This window comes from Mesoplodon mirus (assembly GCF_964341445.2).
Source record: "Mesoplodon mirus genome assembly, chromosome: 10".
NCBI lineage: Eukaryota > Metazoa > Chordata > Mammalia > Artiodactyla > Ziphiidae > Mesoplodon > Mesoplodon mirus.
Genome location: NC_138986.1, coordinates 71,207,691 through 71,228,604, shown reverse-complemented (window position 1 = coordinate 71,228,604; position 20,914 = coordinate 71,207,691). Strand labels below are relative to the sequence as shown.

The window sequence follows — 20,914 nt, the reverse complement described above, 5'->3', positions numbered from 1 at the left end:
GCTAGTGAAGGCTTGGAGTAAGACATGTGATCGGGAGCACAATAGAGACAAATACTAGAACCCCACTGTCAGCTCCTTGCCAGGAATTCATACCACAGAACTGACCCTAACACCGTAGGAACCAGAAGTGGTGTGAAGACAGTGCTGGCTCTGGTGTCCTGAACCCCTCTTTAAGCATTAACCCTCATTTTTCATACAACCACGAGATGGAAAGGTCACAATTTATTCTTTTTTTTTAAATTTTATTTTAGGGACTTCCCTGACAGTCCAGTGGTTAAGGTGGACCTTCCAATGCAGGGGGCGTGGGTTCAATCCCTGGTCAGGGAGCTAACATCCCACATGCTGCATGGTGCAGCCAAAAATTTAGAAAAAATAATAAATAAATAAATAAAATAAAAAATTTATTTTATATTGGACTATAGTTGATTTACAATGTGTTAGTTTCAGGTGTACAGCAAACTGATTCAGTTATACATATACATATATCTATTCTTTTTCAAAATCTTTTCCCATTTAGGCTATTACAAGATATTGAGCAGAGTTCCCTGTGCTATACAGTAGGTCCTTGTTGGTTGTCTATTTTAAATATAGTCGTGCGTATATGTCAATCCCAAACTCCTAATTTATCCCCCCCCCACCTTTCCCCTTTGGTATCCATAAGTTTGTTTTCTAAGTCTGTGAGTCTGTTTCTATTTTGTAAATAAGTTCATTGTATCATTATTTTAGATTCCTCATGTAAGTGATGTCATATTATATTTGTTTTTCTCTGACTTACTTCACTTAATATGACCATCTCTAGGTCCATCCATGGTGCTGCAAATGGCATTATTTCATTCTTTTTTATGGCTGAGTAGTATTCCATTGTATATATATATATATACCACATCTTCTTTATCCATTCCTCTGTCGAAGGACATTTAGGTTGCTTCCACGTCTTGACTATCCTAAAAAGTGAGGCAATGAACATTGGGGTGCATGTATCCTTTCAAACCATGGTTTTCTCTGGATATATGCCCAGGAGTGGGATTAGTGGATCATATGGTGATTCTATTTTTGGTTTTTTAAGGAACCTCCATACTGTTCTCCATAGTGGCTGCACTAATTTACATTCTCACCAACAATGTAGGAGGGTTCCCTTTTCTCCACATCCTCTCCAGTATGTATTGTTTGTAGACTTTTTGATGATGGCCATTCTGCCTGGTGTGAGGGGTGGAGAGGAGGGGAAATGGGATGGGATAGTTCCTCCCCTATAGTGGAAAACATGGAGAAACAGATCATACCAGTGAAAACTGTGTAAGCTGTCAGCTTTCAGCTCTGTTTCATTCCATTTATTAGAGGTCAGGCTAAGGGAAAGTCATTTTATTATGACACATCCTATTTGGAATTCCTCTGGGCAATTTGCTCTACTCTCTTACTATAATGGTCTCCAAGTAGCTCAGTCTCTAGACAGGACAGAAGTAGCTGTTTGGCTCTATTAGAACCCCCTGTGGAAGGCTTTCTTGGCTTCCTTAATGAACCAGGCTCCTTGGAGCCTCACTCACTCTATGTAAACCTCTGTTCTGACTTCGTTCCAAGAAAGGGTGCTTTGGGGAAGACCAGAGGCTCTGCATTCCTCCTTTTACTGCAATGCTCACCTCCGTGAAACTTGGCATATAAATAGAACTTCAAGAGAGTTTGGTTATTCCTGGGATGAGATGGAGATCTCTAATATTCTCTGAAAGGGGCTCAGGGTGAGAAAGTGCCCTGGGATTGGGCCATGTGACAGAGGATGAGGTGGAGGAGAAGTAATGGAAATAATCTGAGGAAGCAGAATTTCCTTTGGAGAAGAATGTGAATAAGCAAAGCTGCTTAAAGCATATTGTGATGAGAAACGTGGATACCACATTATCAAGGAAACATCTGAAAATGCCATTGGATCATGGGGATTTTCAAATTCTAACCAAAGCTCTCCTCATTCCCACTCTGTTCCCTCGTGACTTTGCTGAGGGCTGAGACCCTCCCAGGTCCCACGTTATTGTTGCTTTTTGATCCGCTCCCTGGGTCACTAGAAGGATGGGGGCAAGGGACTAGGCTGGGTCAAAGGCACCCTCCTCCATCCCTGCCCACTCTGGGCTAGGGGACTGGAGGACTCAAAGGGATCCAGCCACCACTGGCAGCGTGAAAGCTGTCCTCATGAGAAGCCCTTCCTAGTAAACAGATTTGAAAATGAATCAACACGGCTCGATTAAATTCTCAGCTGAGGATTTTATAATTCTTGTGGGTCATTATAGAATTTGCTTTTGCTATGCAGGCAGTTGATGAAGTGTAGGGTACTGAGCTGTTGTTTATCTGCACAATGATGCTCTGCAGTCTGTGACCCCATAACTGAGATGCTATTGTTACATGCTGCACTTGTGCACATGTGTTTTTTTTTTTTTTTTGGTACTTGTCCTTATGTCTTGTTTAGGCCTCATTTCCATTAGATTGTAAGGCAAAATCTACAATTCTTCTTTCTTTGGCACTCTTAACCCCAAGAAAGATAAATCAGTTTTTCATCCAGAGTGCTGAATAAATGTTGTTGAATAAAAGTTGTTAACCTCTAGGCTATAGTATATGTAGAATGAAAGTATGAATTATGTGAAGTCAATTACTGATCTGATTTCTTCATGTTAGAGTGCTATATACTTATAATTTAGTTAGAATAATGCTTTGTATTTAAACACATTTAGTGTATAAGTTCTGTTCACCTTTTTTTTTTTAATTGCTAAGTATCCTCATTGTATTGCCACATAGGTAAACTTCTTAGAATAGATCAGAAAATGTAAAATAATTCAACTCTGTTGCCTCTCCCAGACTTAAGACCCTATTAGGAAGGTACCAGGTTCTGGTAGACAGCCTGGTCTCATCCCCATCCGAGAGACATACGCTAGTGACTATTACCCATGATAGGATCAAGGAGAGACCCATGTAGAGAAACACAGACAAAAATGCCATGGGGTTCACAGGAGACAGCAAGCACATCAGTTGGGGAGATCAGGCTTTGTGAAGGAGATGGTGTAAGGAATGGGCTTTGAAGGATAGATAGACTTTCATTAGCTCCAGCCTGGAGACATTTGTTCCAGCTGGTGAAGGTACGGGCCCCTGAAAAGGTGTGGGTATTAGGAGGCTGGGCCTAAGCGTTCAGATAAGTACAGGGATACAATGTCCCCTAGTCCACTTGGAAACACGAGTTTTAAAGTAGGGGTAAACTGGGAGAAAATGATCATTTTAACAATAATAGCCTGCAAATGTGGGCTACCTTTTTCTCAGATGCCAGACGTTGTACAAGTTCTTTGTATATGGACTGTCTTCTAATCTGAAAAAAAGTCAGGTCTATTTTCGTTGAAGGGTTTTTCATAAAAGAGCAATATTGTCAGAGCTATGATAAAGCAGATTTGTACAGAGATGAGGCACAGGGAAAGGCCAAAGTCAGGAAGAGCACTCAGGAGGCCATTTGTGTGTTCTCTGCCAGATGTAATGAAGAGCTGAGTTATGCCAGCAGGAGCATGTGTGAAAATATAAAATTGGGTTGGTTTGGATCAGAAGTCATTTTAAACTTCATATTGCAGTTTCTGCTAAAAATTGGATTTTCTAACTCAAAACACTTCAGTGGAATCTTGAGGGCCTAGACAGCCCATTTTCTATCTTAGATTCCTCCATTGGGATGTGGAAACCAAGAGTCTGGAGGGCTGACATCTCTTAGTAGTACCTGAGACAGAAATCCAGAGGCACAGACTCTTCCTTCATCCCTGCATCTTTCCTGTCCCCTGGTAACTGATGGGTCAAGATTGTCTCAGAAGATTGTTGACATCTTTTCTCATTTCATGTATCAAAAAGCACAGGTTCCTCAATTATTTAAGTTTTATGCTGCTATGAAATACTAATCCCAGTATTAACTGTCTTGCAGATTCCATTGTGATTGGATTTTGGGTTGGTCTCGCGGTCTTTGTGATTTTCATGTTTTTCGTGCTGACTCTGCTGACCAAGACAGGAGCCCCACACCAAGAGTAAGTTTGGGCTGTTCCTAAATGTCCGTTAAGCTCCACAGGGGCCAGAAGAAACAGAAATGGGATCCGGGGCTGGGGTTGCTTCCAGTGGGTGGAAAGATGGACCTGGTTATGGATGTGCTGTCTGGACCCAGTGCCTGTTGTGTGGGACCTGCCTTCCTCCTGGTACTTTGCCTCTTGCCTCTGGGGCTCATTTTCAAGTGAACCCTTATGCAGCTGGGTTTCTTGGTCCTTTCCAGTAGTCTAACTGCTGATCCACCCTCAATTTTTATTTTGAAAGTATTATTAATTGGGATGTTTTTTCTCCTTATTCCCAAAAGAATTTAGATGACTCACCAGACTGAAGACAGTGAAAAAAGACAATAGCAAAAATAGGATGAAAACTAGCTTAGAAAACGTTTTGAGGAGCAGAGAAACAGTTGTTACTGGATACACGACTGAATTAATTATTAACAATAGTCACTGAAGTCAGCATTAAGTTTCCTTGAAATGAAATAAAATGGAAACATTAAGGATTATATAATTCTCATGGCGTGGTAAAGAACATCCATGTTGGGCTTTGAATTTATGGAGGAAATGATAACATGGATGTTTAAAGAATGCTGAGTAACGTCACAATGTATTTGGTCAGTTATGGTTTGCAAAACACTCAGAAATGTTTTAGAGTATTTTCTTTTATCCCAACTCTTCCAAAGAAGGGAAAAATAATAACTTATGTTGGATACCTTATCAGTCAGTCCCAGCAGGCAACAGATAGCACACTCAAATTAGATAATTAGAAGAGCTTTTTTTTAAATTTATTTTTTATTGAAGTATAGTTGATTTACAATATTGTGTTAATTTCTGCTTTACAGCAAAGTGACTCAGCTATACACATATATCCATTTTTTTAATATTCTTTTCCGTAATGGTTTACCCCAGGATATTGAATATAGTTCCCTGTGCTATACAATAGGACCTTGTTGTTTATCCAATCTATATGTAATAGTCTGCATCTACTAACCCCAAACTCTCAGCCCATCCCTCCCCGACTCTTGGCAACCACAAGTCGGATCTCTATGTCTGTGAGTCAGTTTCTGTTCTGTAGATACGTTTATTTGTGCCATATTTTAGATTCCACATATAAGTAATATCATATGGTATTTGTCTTTCTCTTTCTGACTTACTTCACTTAGTATGATAATCTTTAGGTCCACCCATGTTGTTGCAAATGGCATTATTTCATTCTTTTTTTCTGGCCGAGTAGTATTCCATTGTATACATGTACCACATCTTCTTTATCCATTCATCTGTCGATGGACATTTAGGTTGTTTCCATGTCTTGGCTGTTGTGAACAGTGCTGCTATGAAAATAGGGGTGCATGTATCTTTTTGAATTAGAGTTTTGCCTGGATATATAGAAGAGCTTTTAATAAAGGGACTAGTCACAAGTTGTGGCCCAGGAAGAGGGTGGCCCCCAGGATAGTGCAGGATGCCAGGGCTCAGAACACTGAGGAGTAGATGCACTAGATCTGAAGGGAGTCCTGATTGGCAACCAGGAGTCCTGCAGAGAGGCTGGCTGAGAGGAACAATGACTCAGGTCAAGGGTCACAGTCCAGTGTGACCTCTCAGTGAGGGAGCCTCCAATAAATATCCAGACCTTTCTTCTCCTCTCCTACCCCTTTCTTACCATTGTTCCCCACTGGTGAAGCCCACACCACAACCAGTGGCCAGAGCCTCCATCAAAGGTCAGTTTCCTGGGGCACGGAGCAGGATGAGGACGGGTGGAGAGCGACCTGAGAGAGTAAGTGGAAGAAACTGAGCACAAATCCTCACATTTCCATTGGTATCTCCCTTCATCCTCACATCCTGGCAGGGGCATTCTCATTGTTGTGTCTCATCACACAGTCTGAGGCATCTGCTGTTCAGTCTTCAGCCTGCACTTGAACTATAACAACTAGTTATAGGTAGAGGGAAGAGTTCAGCCCATCACGCACCTATTTTCAGACATTGAGGTCTGGAAAAAAATTTAAACACATGTTAAATGAAAAGAAAAGATCATTTTATTGAAGCATATGGAGATGCATGGTTGAGAATCTCTATAATAGCCACTAAAAAGCCACTAAAAAAATATGAACTTTCCCTTTTCTATCTCCTGTTCTCATAAACATCTGAACATGCCTTTACCTCATTTTATTGGTCCAGGAAATTTAAAAATATGGTGTGGATTACAGCAGTAGTAAGAGAAGCCAAGGACAAACTCAGATTAGGGTACATCTTGTAGAGTGGCCAGGGAATAATAACCCCCTTTATCTACCTTCTCCTCAGAGGGACAGATGGATTTTTGCAGGGTTATTGAGATCTATTTGTTTCATGTAGGATGCAGGTGATTTTACAGATGGGAACACCCTAGCCCAAAAGGGAACACGACTTCCTGTAATGATTAATTTTATTTGTCAATTTGTCTAGGCCATGGCACCCAGATGTTTAATCAAACATTATTCTAGATGTTTCTGTGAAGGTTTTTTTTTTAGATGAGATACCATTTCTGAATAAAACTGATCATCCTCCATAATATGGGTAGGCCTCATCCAATCACTGGAAGGCGCTCCTGGAAACAGATGGACCTCGCTTGAGCAAAAAGGAACTCTGGCAGAGGCCTGCCTTCAAACTCTTCCCTGGGTCTCCAGCCTGCCAGCCTAACGTACAGATTTTGGACTTGCCAGCCTCCACCATCACATGACCCAATTCCTTAAAATAAAACTGTCCCCCTCCCCTACCCCGGATGGATGGATGGATGGATGGATGGGTAGATAGATAGATAGATATAGGAACACACACACACACACACACACACACACACACACACACACACACACACACACACACACACACACACACACACACACACACACACCTGTCAGTTCTGTTTCTCTGGAGAACACTGACTAATACATTTCCTTAACATTTCACATTGACCCTGGGTAGCTGAGACTTGAATTTCCAGTCTTCCAATAGGCAGTTCATCCTTCTAGTAGATGGTTTCTCTCTTGATGGTGATTCTGCGTCATCTCAAATAACAGGGGTCATTGTAACTCTACATGCTTTTAATGAGGCTAAGGAGAAAGTCTAACCTTTTTTAATTTTTAGTACAATAATGGATCAGCCCTCAGGACCACATTTTAAATGCTTTCTTGAGTCTGAGGCAGTGTAAGACATGGCATTTGGCTGTAGTATATCATAAGCAAACTGAAAGAAACAGACAAGTGGAAAAATCCCTAAATGGAGCAATTAAAAAGGATTTTAGATCTTGTAAACTTGACATTTATATGGCAGGAATTTTTTCTAAAATAGACATTATTTTTTCCATTCAGCCAACTTTAATATAAAACAATCAAATTTTAAGTGTACCTGTGATAATTAGGCATGGAGGAAAGAATGCTAAATCATTGAGACTAATAATAAAAGCAGTTTTTTAACATTTGCCACATGCCAAGGTTTGCTGATCATTTTATATGTATAATCTCACCAAGTCCTCACAAAAAGATGAAGTAAATCCTATAAGTGTTCAACTTATAAAGTTTCCCACTTTACGGATGAGAAAAATGAGGCTCAACCACTCATACGACAATTCACAGGTTAAAAAACCAAACCAAAACAAAAAAAACCTTTGGAGCCAGGCCTCAAACTAAAGTCTCTTTGACTCTAAAGCTCCTGTTATTAATACTACATTAAATTATCTCATGTCAGTAATTTTAAATCTCCTTATATTACAACAAAGATATTAGCAAGCAATCAGATTTGTTTTCTTTTATCACATATTGGATCAAGCATGGGCTCTGGAGTCAAACCTTTCTAGATGTACTGGAACAGTTTACTAGATTCTTAATCTCTCTCTGCTTGAGATTCCTCATTTGTAAAAATAAAATAGTATCTGCTTCCTAGGAGTACTGTAAAGGTTAAGTGAGCTGATGCCTGTGGAGCTGCTGATACATGCTGGGCTCACAGCGGGCGGCTCTCAGTGAAGATCAGTCCACCCCTGCGTGGCTGGTGGAATCCTGGGGAGAGCTCAGGGGTGCAAGCAAACAGCAGGAGGGAGAAGAGGACACCCATCCTCCCGCGAGACAGCCAGGCCCTATGCATTCACGTTGGAGCTACACATGCCAAAGTGTAGCTTCCTTCTACCCTAGCTTCACCTTGGGTGTGTCTCTCAGTGAAAGAGTAAGATGATTTTAGAAAGGAGACTAAGCAGAGAATCTTGGTCATGGCTCGGAAGGATGTCTGAATTCTGACTGCTTTATATAACAGGCTCTCTGGGCAGTTGGTCACAAAGAACTTCCTCAAGTAGTATATCAGGCAGTAAGTATCTTTTTGGAACATGACTCCGACATTCTGGTTAAGATCCCCAGTCAGGTGTGCAAGCTCAAAATGGACTAGTGTTGAATCTACCACTCAGTTCCATCTCCTCCTCCGTGGAGGTGTCCCGGGCAGGCTGAGCATCTCCCTAGGAGCTCATCATTGCTGACACATGGGAAGAGCACAAGCATTCCCTTGAAAGGAGTAAGATACAAGGATGACAGATAGGCTTCCTCCCTGAAGTTTCCAACTTGGGATCATATTAGCATAAGAACTTCAATTTTAGAGTCACTGCCTACTCATTGGCTTCTGTTCAGGAGAGGATGTATCATAATCGGACTATGAGACAATAACAAACAGCTCCGCAAATCTAGTAAAACACAACATGGGTTTACATTGTGTTCAAGCTACACATCTTCTGAGGGTCGGCAAGGGGTGGACAGAAGCTTCTCCACTGTAGCTGCAGCACCTCCAAGGCTCAGCCTCCCGGGTTCCTGTGCCAGGGAAGGGGGCATGAAGAGATCTCACACCTGTCCTTCAGCCAGGAAGTGGCACACACCCCTTCCTCTCACAGATCATTGGCCAGAAGCAGCCACAGCCACCTGACCGCCAGGCTGGGCAGGGTAATCTGTGTTCCCAGGAGGAGAGAAGAACCAGATATGAGTGAGCACTAGTAAAGCTGACCAAAGAGGGAGAAAGACTCTTATAAAGCTGACATCGCCTTTCTTAAAAGCTTCTAGGTCCAAGAAGCAGCTTTAATGGGGATTATTTTTCTCATGGAATATCTGCTGTTGTGTGTGGGGAAAAAAAACCCTCTTACCTGGATCCTTTAAAGACAATGAAGATAAAAGAGCCATTTTTCTTGTGCTTTTTCCGCTAAGGAGCTATTTACTCTCTTTACCGTCTTGTTAAAGTATTATAACCCCATTATCATAAATCTGCCAGAGAGAAAGAGTAAGGGAAAGGCTTGGACCACATTTTTATGTTGAATATTCTGGACTTTTTTTAAAAAAAACGATCAAACCCCAGACATCATACACCTCAAATACCCTCCTTTTGTAGCCTTTGCTAAGTGCACTTTGTCCAGGTGGGGATGGTCTTCGGTTAGGGGTGAGGACAGGATTGCTCATGACCTTGTAAAAATGGAATTTACATTTTACCTTGAGTTGCAATTTTCCTGAATATGATACTCACTAAAGGAGGGGTACAGCGCACCTAAAAGCTAATAGCAAGAGAATGTCTGTGCTCAAGGTCTTTGATAATGACCGAGGTCACAGGAACCAGTTAAGTGCAGATGTAGTGCAGAGTGGTTCCCAAGGAAGACCCGCCATTCTGAAAGGTCTCCATATGTCAACAGGTAAAAAATCCAACTGCTTTATGTATCTGATTCAAGTTATACACCTTTGTTCAGGAGTCACTTTTAATTCCCCATCAGTTACAAGGTGTTTCCTGAGTGCACAGCTCTGGGTGTGCTGAGGGTCATCCTAAGGTAGTAGAATCTTTCTTGCCTCAGAGAGACTGAAATCTCCCTGGCAAGTTGGAACTACCAACAAAAGCAACCAAAAGGCACTTTCACACACACACGAGGATTTGGTTGGTGCCTCTGTTAGGGCTTGTTACATGAGATAAGACTCTCAGCACAGGCTGTGGCTCCTGTGAAATGGTTATTATTATTTTCTCACTGGTGGTTCATCACAGAGTTTAGTAGGTCTTTGTTTCGCTTACGCATCTCTAAAAGTCCACTGAAAGTGACTGCTGGAAACACTAGGTTCCCACAGGCTGGACTGCCCACCACTTTTCATGACTGAGGCGAACCTGAGGATAGTCAGGCATGCTAAGACTCAGTACAGCAGCAGGCACTCCATTTGTAAAAACTCATCATAAATGTGGAAAATTCCTAAGGGAATAACCCAGGATCTTACGGGTGTTTTCCCTCTGCCAGCGAAGGTGGGAGAAGTCTGCCCTCCTCACCTGACTTCTCGTAGGGCCACAGAGGAAGGAGCACATCCCTAAACACTGGAGGTGGCTGTGCCTTTCACAGGAATCAGGGCTCTGGACCACCTGCAGATACAGCCGTCCGGTGCATTGATTGAGGGTCGAATGATGGCAAGGCCCTTTGAGAGATGCAAAGATGAATAGCATACAGCACAGCAGTATATGGGAGAGGAAAGATCATACCAAATAGCTCTGACATGAGACAGGAAGGGCTGCGTCCTGTAAGGCAAGGTCAGTAAAATCGAAAGGAGCACAGAGGGGGGCAGATTCCTTCCTGCTGGGAGATCAGAGAGTCTCCATGGAGGCAGGGACATTTGAGTTGGACAGAAAAGGACATATTTGATTTTGACAGAGAAGGGGTAGGAGGAACAGCACAAGCAAAGGCTCAGAGGGGGACAGTCAGGTCCCATATGGCCGGACGGTAGGGTTGGCGAGGGGACTGGTGGGAGTGGACACTGGAAAGGCCATGTGATGTGGGAGAGGATGGTCTGAAAGATCAGGCAGAAGAGTTTGGGGAATCAATGAAAGTTTTCTGAGCAGGGGAGTGTCATAGAAGCAAATGACATGTACTGCAAATGCCAGAGGACTGGATGGGTGCTCACGATGGAGGATCTCTGTTCTGGTACAGAAAATCCCACAGGTTCAGACAATACATGACACAACCCAGAGTGAGAAGAAGAAAAGACCAAGAATCAGAACAGTCTGAACAGTCTTTTTACTCTGGCTGGTAGAGTTTGGGGATGTCGCAATCAGTAGGTTCGGTCCAAATTGCATTCCTTATAACAAGCTGAAAATGAGGAATAGAGATTCTTAAATAAGTAAAACAAGTGATTTTAAGATTCTACCAAAATAAACAGTTGTCATTTTTCAAAAGTTAGGATGACACGGGAGAACTTGCAAACACGCTAGCTAGATCTCAGTTTCATGATGACAAAATATAGAATAGGTAGGAATGTGACAAAAATAATGAAAGGCACTAAAATTCTTGGTGATTCTGAATTTTCGAATTGTCTTCGTACGTTCAGTCTCCTATAAATACCATAGGTATTTACTAGATGGCTTGTAAGTAACAGAAATTTATTTCTCACAGTTCTGGAGGCTGAGAAGTCCAAGGTTGGGGTGCTGGTGGGTTCAGTGTCTGGTGAGGACTTGTTTCCTGGTTCATAGATGATGGGCTTTTTACTGTGTCCTCATATGGAGGAAGGAGAGAGGGACCTCACTGGGGCCTCACTTGGAGGATTAGGTTTCAACATGGGAATTTTGGAGGAACACAAACATTCAGTCTATAGTACAAATATTCTTCAGTATCCTTTCTTTTCTTTAGGATACTTATAACATGATATTAATTGCTAGCTCAGTCAGCATCTCACAGTTTCTCATTCTTTCAGTGTTCCAGTTATTGAAGTTTATGGTTTCTGGTTTTAATTATCATTCTAATCAAAGTGGTATTTAAGATGTTAGCCCTTGTAATTTTTAATTTTCACAGGTGTAACCAAGGCTGTGGAAGAACAAGTTGATTTTCAATTGTTTTAACTGCTCTGATAGTTGCCAGTGAGCATTACTTTTCCATATGCCAACTGAGTTTCAAAGGATGGGAAACTCGCAACTAGCCTCTTCTCTCTGTCATGGCACTCAGGTTATCTACCAGGACGTGTTTTATAAGGTTGGAAAGACAGCCTTAACAATATGGCACATGTTTCCTGAAAACTGAATTAAGGCAACATCCAGCAGCAGAACCCCCCCTGCCTAATTAGTGAGCATCCTTTGCTATTCCAACATTAAGTGTACAAGAACATTTTCAGGTGTGACTCATGAGGGCTAGTCTGCTTTAAAGACTGGGTAACCACTGGGTGGGGAGAAAGTTCACTGGGCTTTCTTGAAGCCATTCTTACCGATAAATGGTGGGAAGTCTCTCCCGTGGAACCTGAGTCTCCTGCAGCCTCCAAAGTGGGCCAGTTATAGAAGGTGCAAGATGTTCTTGCAGTAGCTCTGTGGTCTGTGAGCTCCAACAATGCAAGGCAGGAGGCGCCATAGAAGACTCTAGGACAGAGCTTGGGGATGTGGGGAGCACTGCGGGTACAGTCAGAGATAGTGCTTCCCTTGGCCAGAAACAGGTGCAGGGCAGTCCTAGATGTGGCTAGTTTGCTGAATCTCTTGTATCTCTGGAGCTGGAGTCACACTCAGGATCTCTAGTAACAGACCGTCTGTCTATTATGGCTCACCAGTCCTTCTTTTCAGCCTTACCTGGGTATGCCCTCAAATTGATTGCCAACCCTGAGTATGCCCTTGAATTGATTTCCCCAACTGTAGGAGAGGCCTCCTGCCAAGGCAAGAGTTGCTTGAGTTTTGCGATCTCTTCATGATTGATGCATTCATTCATTTAACAAAAACTTAATGAGCACCTACCCTATGCCTAGTACCGTGCTGGGTACTGAGGACATAGACAAGAAACACACAACACCTGCCAGAAGAGCTGATCGTCTTAAGAAAGGTGCCAGACAAGTAAAGAAATGGGCTTAATACAGAGTGAGAAGGCAGATGGAGAGAAGCACCCAGTCCTCTGGGAGAACATCCCAACTGACTGGAGAAGTCAGGGAAGAAGGTGGCACCTAAGATGATTCATGAAGGGCCAAGAGGAATTAGGCAGATGGGTTCCAGTTTCAGTAATGGTAGAGTAGCATGTTTCAGTATAACCTTGCAGATAACAATTTAAAATCTGGACAAAGGACTTCCCTGGTGGCACAGTGGTTAAGAATCCACCTGCCAGTGCAGGGGACACAGGTTCGATCCCTGGTCTGGGAAGATCCCACATGCCACGGAGCAACTAAGCCTGTGCACCACAACTACTGAGCCTGATCTCTAGAGCCTGCAAGCCACAACTACTGAGCCCGTGAGCCACAACTACTGAGCCCACAAGCCACAACTACTGAGCCTGTGTGCCTAGAGCCCATGCTCCACAGCAAGAGAAGCCACCACGATGAGAAGCCTGTGCACTGCAATGAGAAGCCCGCACACTGCAATGAAGAGTAGCCCTTGCTCACCACAACTAGAGAAAGCCCGTGCACAGCAACGAAGACCCAATGCAAGCAAAAATAAAATAAATAAAATAAAATCTGGACAAAATATAATGAATGACTACTGTAAGGTATTGGAGAGTGAACGTTAGCAGACAAAAACAGAAGGGAGAAGGGCTTTTGGCCCTTGAAGGAAGGAAACTTCAATAGTTTATGTCTATGGTAATATGGCTTTTAACCTGAAGTCTGCCAATCCACAAACCTGGTATATCTCTTCATATATTAAGGTCTTCCTTAATTTCCCTTTGCAACATTGAAATTTTCAATGGATGGGTCTTACACATCCTTTGTTAAATTTATTCCTAAGTATTCTATTCTTTTTTTTGATGCTGTTGTGAATGGATTTTTTTTTTCATTTTCTTATTCTTTATTACCTGTGTGTAGAATACAATGATTTTTGTATAAGGTCAAATGAAAAGAAAGTTTTTCTTCTTCTTCTTCTTTTTTTTTTTTTTTTAACAACAGTCCTGGAACAACAGGATAAACATGGGAAAAAATGAACCTTGACCCCATCTCAACATAGATCATAAACCCAAAGTAGAAGCTCCTGGAACAGCTCTGTCCAATAGAACTTTCTATGATGACAGAAGTGTTCTCTGTGCTGCCTAATTAGGTGGCCACTGGCCACATGTGGCCATTGAGCACTTGAAATGTGGGTAATATGACTGAGAAACCAAAATTTAAATTTTACTTAATTTAAATGTAAATAAATAGCCATCTGTGGTCCGTGGCTATTGTATTGGTTCTAGAAGAAAGCAAAGGGTTTGTGATATGGGGGTCAACAATTACTTCTTAGAGAGGATATAAAAAGCACTAACATAGAAGATAAAAGTTAATAATTTGAAGTTAACTGAAATGTAAAGCTTCTGCTTATCAAAATACATCTTTAAGAAAATGAAAATGCAAGTCGGGCAAAATTCTCACACACAGGCTCCTCACAAAAGAAGATAAACCAATAGCCAATAAGGGCATGAAAAGATGCTCAATATTATTAGACATCAGAGAGATGCTCATTAAAATCACACTGAGTGTCACGTCACTCCCACAAGAATGACCGACATTACAAAGATGGAGAGCACCCAGTGCTGACAAGGATGTGGAACAGCTGTAATTCTCATGCGTTGTGGAGAGAGTGTAAGATGGTACAACCACTTTGGAAAACTCCGCAGTTTCTTATAAAGTTAAGAAACATCTCCTATACGACCCAGTAACTCTACTCTTAGTATTTGCTCAAGAACAATAAAAATGTGTATCTACAAAGAGACTTGTCAAGAAAGTTCATAACAACCCCAAACTGGAAACAACCCAAATGCCCTTTAACAGAAGAATGAATAAACAAATTGTAGTGTATTTGTACAACAGAATATTACTGAGCAAGAAAAAGGACAAACTACTGCTGCGTGCGACATCATGGATGAACCTCAAAAGCATAATGCTGGGCAAAAGAATATAGGTACAAAAGGCTATATATTGCATGCTTCCATTTGTATGAATTTCAAGAACAGGCTAAACTAATCTGCAGTGATAAAAATCAAAACAGATTGCCTCTGGGAGGTGGAAATTGACTGGACATTCAAGAACAGGCAAAGCTAATCAATGGAAATAGAAATCAGAGCAGTGTTACCTGAAGGGGCTGGAAATTGAATGGAAGGAAACTTTCCAGAAGAAAGGAACTATTCTATATCTTGACTGGGAGGGTGGTTACATGTGTGTATATATCAATAAAAACACATTGAATTTTACATTTAAGATCTATCGATTTCAGTACGTAAATATTGCCCAACGATGAGATGAATAGTAACTGAATAGAAGCAAGCTGTGTCCGTGATCACAATTTTTCACATACAGGTTTTTTTAGTTTATCAGTCAGGGAAACAAAAGAGGAAGAACAGGATGGTCTGTTGAGTATTTAATGTTTACCAGACTCTAAGAGAACAAAGATGGGCGTTTCCCTTGTTCTCAGGAAGGAAGAAACAGACAGATTGCTCTGTTACCACACCCAGAGATCATGGGGAGAGAAAAGAGCGGGGGTGGGGTGGTGGGTGGGGGGTCGGGGTGGGGTGGTGAAACAGGGAAGGCATCTTAGTTTCTATCGCCTGGACTCTGCCCTGGGGAGGGGCAAAATACTCTTGGTCTTCTGTACCTTTGTTCTTCAACAAGCGGCGGGGAAGGTGGTCAATGGACTCAATTTAATCCTGAGAACATGTAGCCTGGGTTATAGAAGAGCTGCTGTACACAGCTGGGTTTCTGGGTCCGCCTTCACACTCAGCTGAGACTCCAGGCAAGCTGGAAAGCTAGTACTCAGAGCTTCTTAGCCTGGAATTGGAGGTGGTGTGACCCCAGCAGTCCTAACCATGCTTTTTCCAAACATGTTAATCCCCTCTTTTCCTAGTTGACATTTTAGCTTCTTAGGTCACAGGTTGCTGGCACACTCATCGCTGTTCTCAAACGTCTTTTAAACTTAGGTGAAATGACAACGAGGGGAAGAAAATCACTTACTGAAAGATAAGACCTATTCCTATTAAATTTGCATTAAAGTAGAATTCCATCAGTCTCTCTCAAATGATTTTTCTCTGAATCCTGAATACATGACCTAGTGAATGTCGTACTCCTGTGTCAATCATTGATCTTCACATCACCTTGTGGAGTGGGCAACGAGACTGGTTAATCAGGCTTATCACTACAAGGAAAAACTCAGGCTTCTGAGAGGAATTCCTCATCTGATGTCACCCAGGTCATCACAGCAGGAGATAAATCTGATACAAAATTCCCTCTGCTGCCTGGATGGCAAAGCTTCTAGGATTGCTGAGCCCTAAAATCCAGGTGATTCTTGATAATTTGGAAGTTAGTTTTTTCTTTTTTATTGAAATAATACATAATTTAGTAGGTGAATGCTTGGCTTCAACTACACTAAGTAATGAGATGTTTGCTTAAATTTTTCTTCAGTTTATATTTATTTATTTATTTATTAGCATATTTATTGGAGTATAATTGCTTTACAATGGTGTGTTAGTTTCTGCTTTATAATAAAGTGAATCAGTTATACATATGTTTCCATATCTCTTCCCTCTTGCGTCTCCTTCCCTCCCACCCTCCCTATCCTATCCCACCCCTCTAGGTGGTCACAAATCACCAGAGCTGATCTCCCTGAGCTATGCGGCTGCTTCCCACTAGCTATCTATTTTACATTTGGTAGTGTATATATGTCCATGCCCCTCTCACACTTTGTCACAGCTTACCCTTCCCCCGCCCCATATCCTCAAGTCCATTCTCTAGTAGGTCTGTGTCTTTATTTCCGTCTTGCCCCTAGGTTCTTCATGACCTTTTTTTTTTTTCTTAGATTCCATATATATGTGTTAGCATACGGTATTTGTTTTTCTCTTTCTGACTTACTTCACGCTGTATGACAGACTCTAGGTCCATCCACCTCACTACAAATAACTCAATTTCGTTTCTTTTTATGGCTGAGTAATATTCCATTGTATATATGTACCACATCTTCTTTATCCATTCATCTCTTGATGGACACTTAGGTTGCCTCCATGTCCTGGCTACTGTAAATAGAGCTGCAATGAACATTTTGGTACATGACTCTTTGAATTATGGTTTTCTCAGGGTATATGCTGTCACTGTTTGCAGATGACATGATACTATACATAGAGAATCCTAAAAATGCTACCAGAAAACTACTAGAGCTAATCAATGAATTTGGTAAAGTAGCAGGATACAAAATTAATGCACAGAAATCTCTGGCATTCCTATACACTAATGATGAAAAATCTGAAAGTGAAATTAAGAAAATACTCCCATTTACCATTGCAAGAAAAAGAATAAAATATCTAGGAATAAACCTACCTAAGGAGACAAAAGACCTGTATGCAGAAAATTATAAGACACTGATGAAAGAAATTAAAGGTGATACAAATAGATGGGGAGATATACCATGTTCTTGGATTGGAAGAATCAACATTGTGAAAATGACTCTACTACCCAAAGCAATCTACAGATTCAATGCAATCCCTATCAAACTACCACTGGCATTTTTCACAGAACTAGAACAAAAAGTTTCACAATTTGTATGGAAACGCAAAAGACCCCGAATAGCCAAAGCAATCTTGAGAACGAAAAACTTAGCTGGAGGAATCAGGCTCCCTGACTTCAGACTATACTACAAAGCTACAGTAATCAAGACAGTATGGAGGTTAGTTTTTAAGATCAGATTTTTCATACCTGTAACTTGATTCCATGTCCCCTGCCCCATGAGAACTTGGTCATAAGTGCTGTATCTTGAGTGATGGGATGGGAAAGAAGAGATTTAAGAACTGAAATCACTGAGATTACAGACTCCAGAGCCTAATTGTTGTCAGGTTCTATTCTGGATTTGCAAGTGTTCGGACATGATTCTTGACCTTACGGAGTCACTACCTGTGTGGGAGTTGCCTTTCTATAAATCTGGAAAGGATGGTGATTAAAGTAGGTGGGTTATCAGGTTATTCAGTTTGCCCCTGATCTTTCTGTCAGGCACTCGTGGGACTCATTGAGAGTTATTTTATTCATCCATTCACCAATTTATTACCATTGAATTGCTAATTTGTTCCACACTAAATGAAACAAGGATTCAGGAACTGGAGTTTTTTCGCACTCTTATCACTGATTGTGTCAATCAAGCAGTAAATCTGACCCCTCCTTACCTTAGCTTATGCCTTTGTGAAATGGGTATAATAATTCTTGTCCTAAGTGACAGCATGGGTCAGTTTTGAGAATGGGGTGAGATAAATGGATATAACAGTGCTTTGACAAACATGAAACTCACCCCTGTGAGATAGTATTGTTGTTCAGGCTGGCCTGTTGTCTGCCAGTGGTTCCAAACCTGACCACGAGTAGTGATCCTTGGGGATTCTATGAAACTACAGACTACCCGTCCCCACCTCCGGAGATCCTGAGGGACTGTAACCCAGAATTCTGCGTTTTAAGAAGCACTTCAAGTAATTCTGATGCAGATGATCCAAGGGTCCCACTGAGAAACACTGGTGTGTGATGCAGAATATCAAGGATCCCTCAGCAAAAGGTCTCTTTTCAGGATGGTCCAAGGGCCCTCACCTTGTGACTTTTGCCTTGGCTTTATTTGTACATGTTCAGAAGTGACGTCTCTCAGTTCTGATGTTTGTCTGCATGCGGTGTACAGGGACTTGCATTCCATAGATGCCAAAAACCATGATTCTGCAGGTAACTAAGCTGGAGTGTAAGCAGTCTTTTATTTTGCTTTTGTTTACAGCAATGCAGAGTCTTCAGAGAAGAGATTCAGAATGAACAGCTTTGTGTCAGACTTTGGAAGGCCACTGGAACCAGATAAGGTCTTTTCTCGACAGGGCAATGAGGAATCCAGGTCCCTCTTTCACTGCTACATCAATGAAGTGGACCACTTGGACAAGGCCAAAGGTGGTCTCCAGACCACAGCCCTCGACAGTGAATTTCAACTCCAGGAAGCCATCAGACGCAGTGGGCGGCCAGAGGAGGAGCTGAACAGGCTCATGAAATTTGACATCCCCAACTTCATCCACACGGACCAGAACTCCTCCTTTGGGGAAGATGATCTCCTGATTTCAGAACCACCTATTGTTCTAGAAAATAAGCCAGTTGCCCAGACCTCACACAAAGACTTGGATTGAGAGGCATGTTTTGTAAAGTGTCTTCCTGAAGATGTTGGGTCTGTCTTTGTATAGCAAGAAATCTTCACTCACCAAGATTATGTGTGTTTGTGTATGAGATACAGAGAGAGAGACAGAGAGACAGAAAGACAGAGAGAGAAGAGAGCCCCCTCAGAAGAATGCTGATTAAGCTGAGTGTTTATACCTTTAAACACATTTGGGGCTTTTTGGGGAACCAAGTATTTACACTGTCTCATCCTCCTTGTCATTGAAAAACTTGGTCACGTATTCAGTGTTAGTGTTCTTGAATGGGGTTTGGCATATTGCATTCCTACCTGCCACTAACATGCTCTACCTTCAGCAAGTTGCTTTGCCTCTCTGGGCTGCTGCCTTTTTAACTGTAAGGTGAGGAGTCTACGGTAGATGATCCATTCCAGTTCTAATATTTTGTGAATTTATTATTTTGTATTCGGATGAGGCTGGATATACCCAAAGCAGTATAAACCAGGCCGCTGCCTCTTAGCTCTTGTTGTAGCATCCCCCAGGTCTGTAACTCCCACTCAACCCTTAACTGAGCCCAGCTTTTGTCAGGGGCCTGAGCATCTACCAGGACGTCAGGAGTCTCATTTCTCATGGTCACTGTGGCTAGCATTTCTATTGCTTGTGCGAAACAGCAGTTCTTAGACCCTACAGCCACCCATGCTCAAACCTGGAGACAGCCCTGCCCCTCCTCTCCTGGGATGAGTACCAATTCATGAGTACCAGTACATTGTAGGACAATCCTGTCCCCAGAAATGTATGGAATGTTGTCGGCTGGAGGAGGGGAGGTGACTCCTGTGTCTCTGTGTTGGTGTAACTGTGTCTGGTCGCACTACTCTGCCATTGGCTAGTGAACAAGAAGAGTGCTATTGCCAGGCTGTCTGTTTACCTGACAGATGTGGAAGTAATGGTCATGTGGCTAGTGTGTGGGCTTTGAGCTGGGATGGTGAATGGGTTATAAATACCCCATCAACAGATATTCAAGGTGGCCTGGGGCAACCCAGAGTTAATTTCATGAAGGAATCAAACCTGCACACTGTTTTGGAAATGACTTGGTTTTGCACAGTCACGTTGCATGCATGGCCAGCTGCTAATCTCTGGGTGGCATTTTCATTATGGATTTGTTTACCACCTGTCTTGCTTAAGCTGAAAAATAAATCCATATATTGCACCAGAATTTTCTCAGCTTCTTTGTTTTCACATATCCAATTTTTCATTTCATTTAAAAATGATTCCATGTTTATAGTGTCTCAATTTCTATCATCTCTAGGATCCCAGTGGTCTGAGTCATGCACCAGATTTCATTTAGGAATTATTCCACCAAAAGAAACCCCTTTCCCATAATGTCTTTTGAGGAAAATATTATCCTTTAAGAATCTAACACTAAACAGTAGGACAAAGCATGGAACATTTCTTGTAGTTAACACACAGTCTTGCAAAAAGAAACTTGCTATTTTCATTAAACTTGCTATTTTCATTCATTAAAATGTTGATTTTAATAACTTTTACTAATGCAAATATTATTATTAATAACTTAAGTAACAAAATTTAAACCATGAGCTATTTATTATTAAGATTTAAAACTAAGTGGTATCTTATTTAGAAATAGATTTATTAGATAACTGAAGGATATTCAAAAGATAGAAAAATATCCATGATGATACCATCATTTTTGTTAATTAAATGTCAGGAACTGTGAAAGGTCTCAGATTTGACCCCTTTTGAAAGCTAGCAAGTTAGCATGACACAGTTCTGTGGAAACTGGCAGAAGACACAAGACTCCTGGGTCAGAGACAAA

General features: G+C 41.6%; 1 protein-coding gene across 3 annotated transcripts in view; it reads left to right on the top strand.

Moving 5' to 3' along the window:
• MRAP2 (melanocortin 2 receptor accessory protein 2) overlaps positions 1-20,283 on the top strand; it is a 53,571-nt gene extending 33,288 nt beyond the window's left edge. For all 3 annotated transcript variants that reach the window (XM_082633339.1, XM_082633338.1, XM_082633340.1), the window contains 2 exons: positions 3,926-4,025; positions 18,705-20,283. In XM_082633339.1, coding sequence (XP_082489465.1) covers positions 3,926-4,025; positions 18,705-19,098 — 494 coding nt within the window. In that variant the 3' untranslated portion in view covers positions 19,099-20,283. The remainder of the gene's footprint in view (positions 1-3,925; positions 4,026-18,704) is intronic.
• The last annotated feature ends 631 nt before the right edge of the window (positions 20,284-20,914 follow it).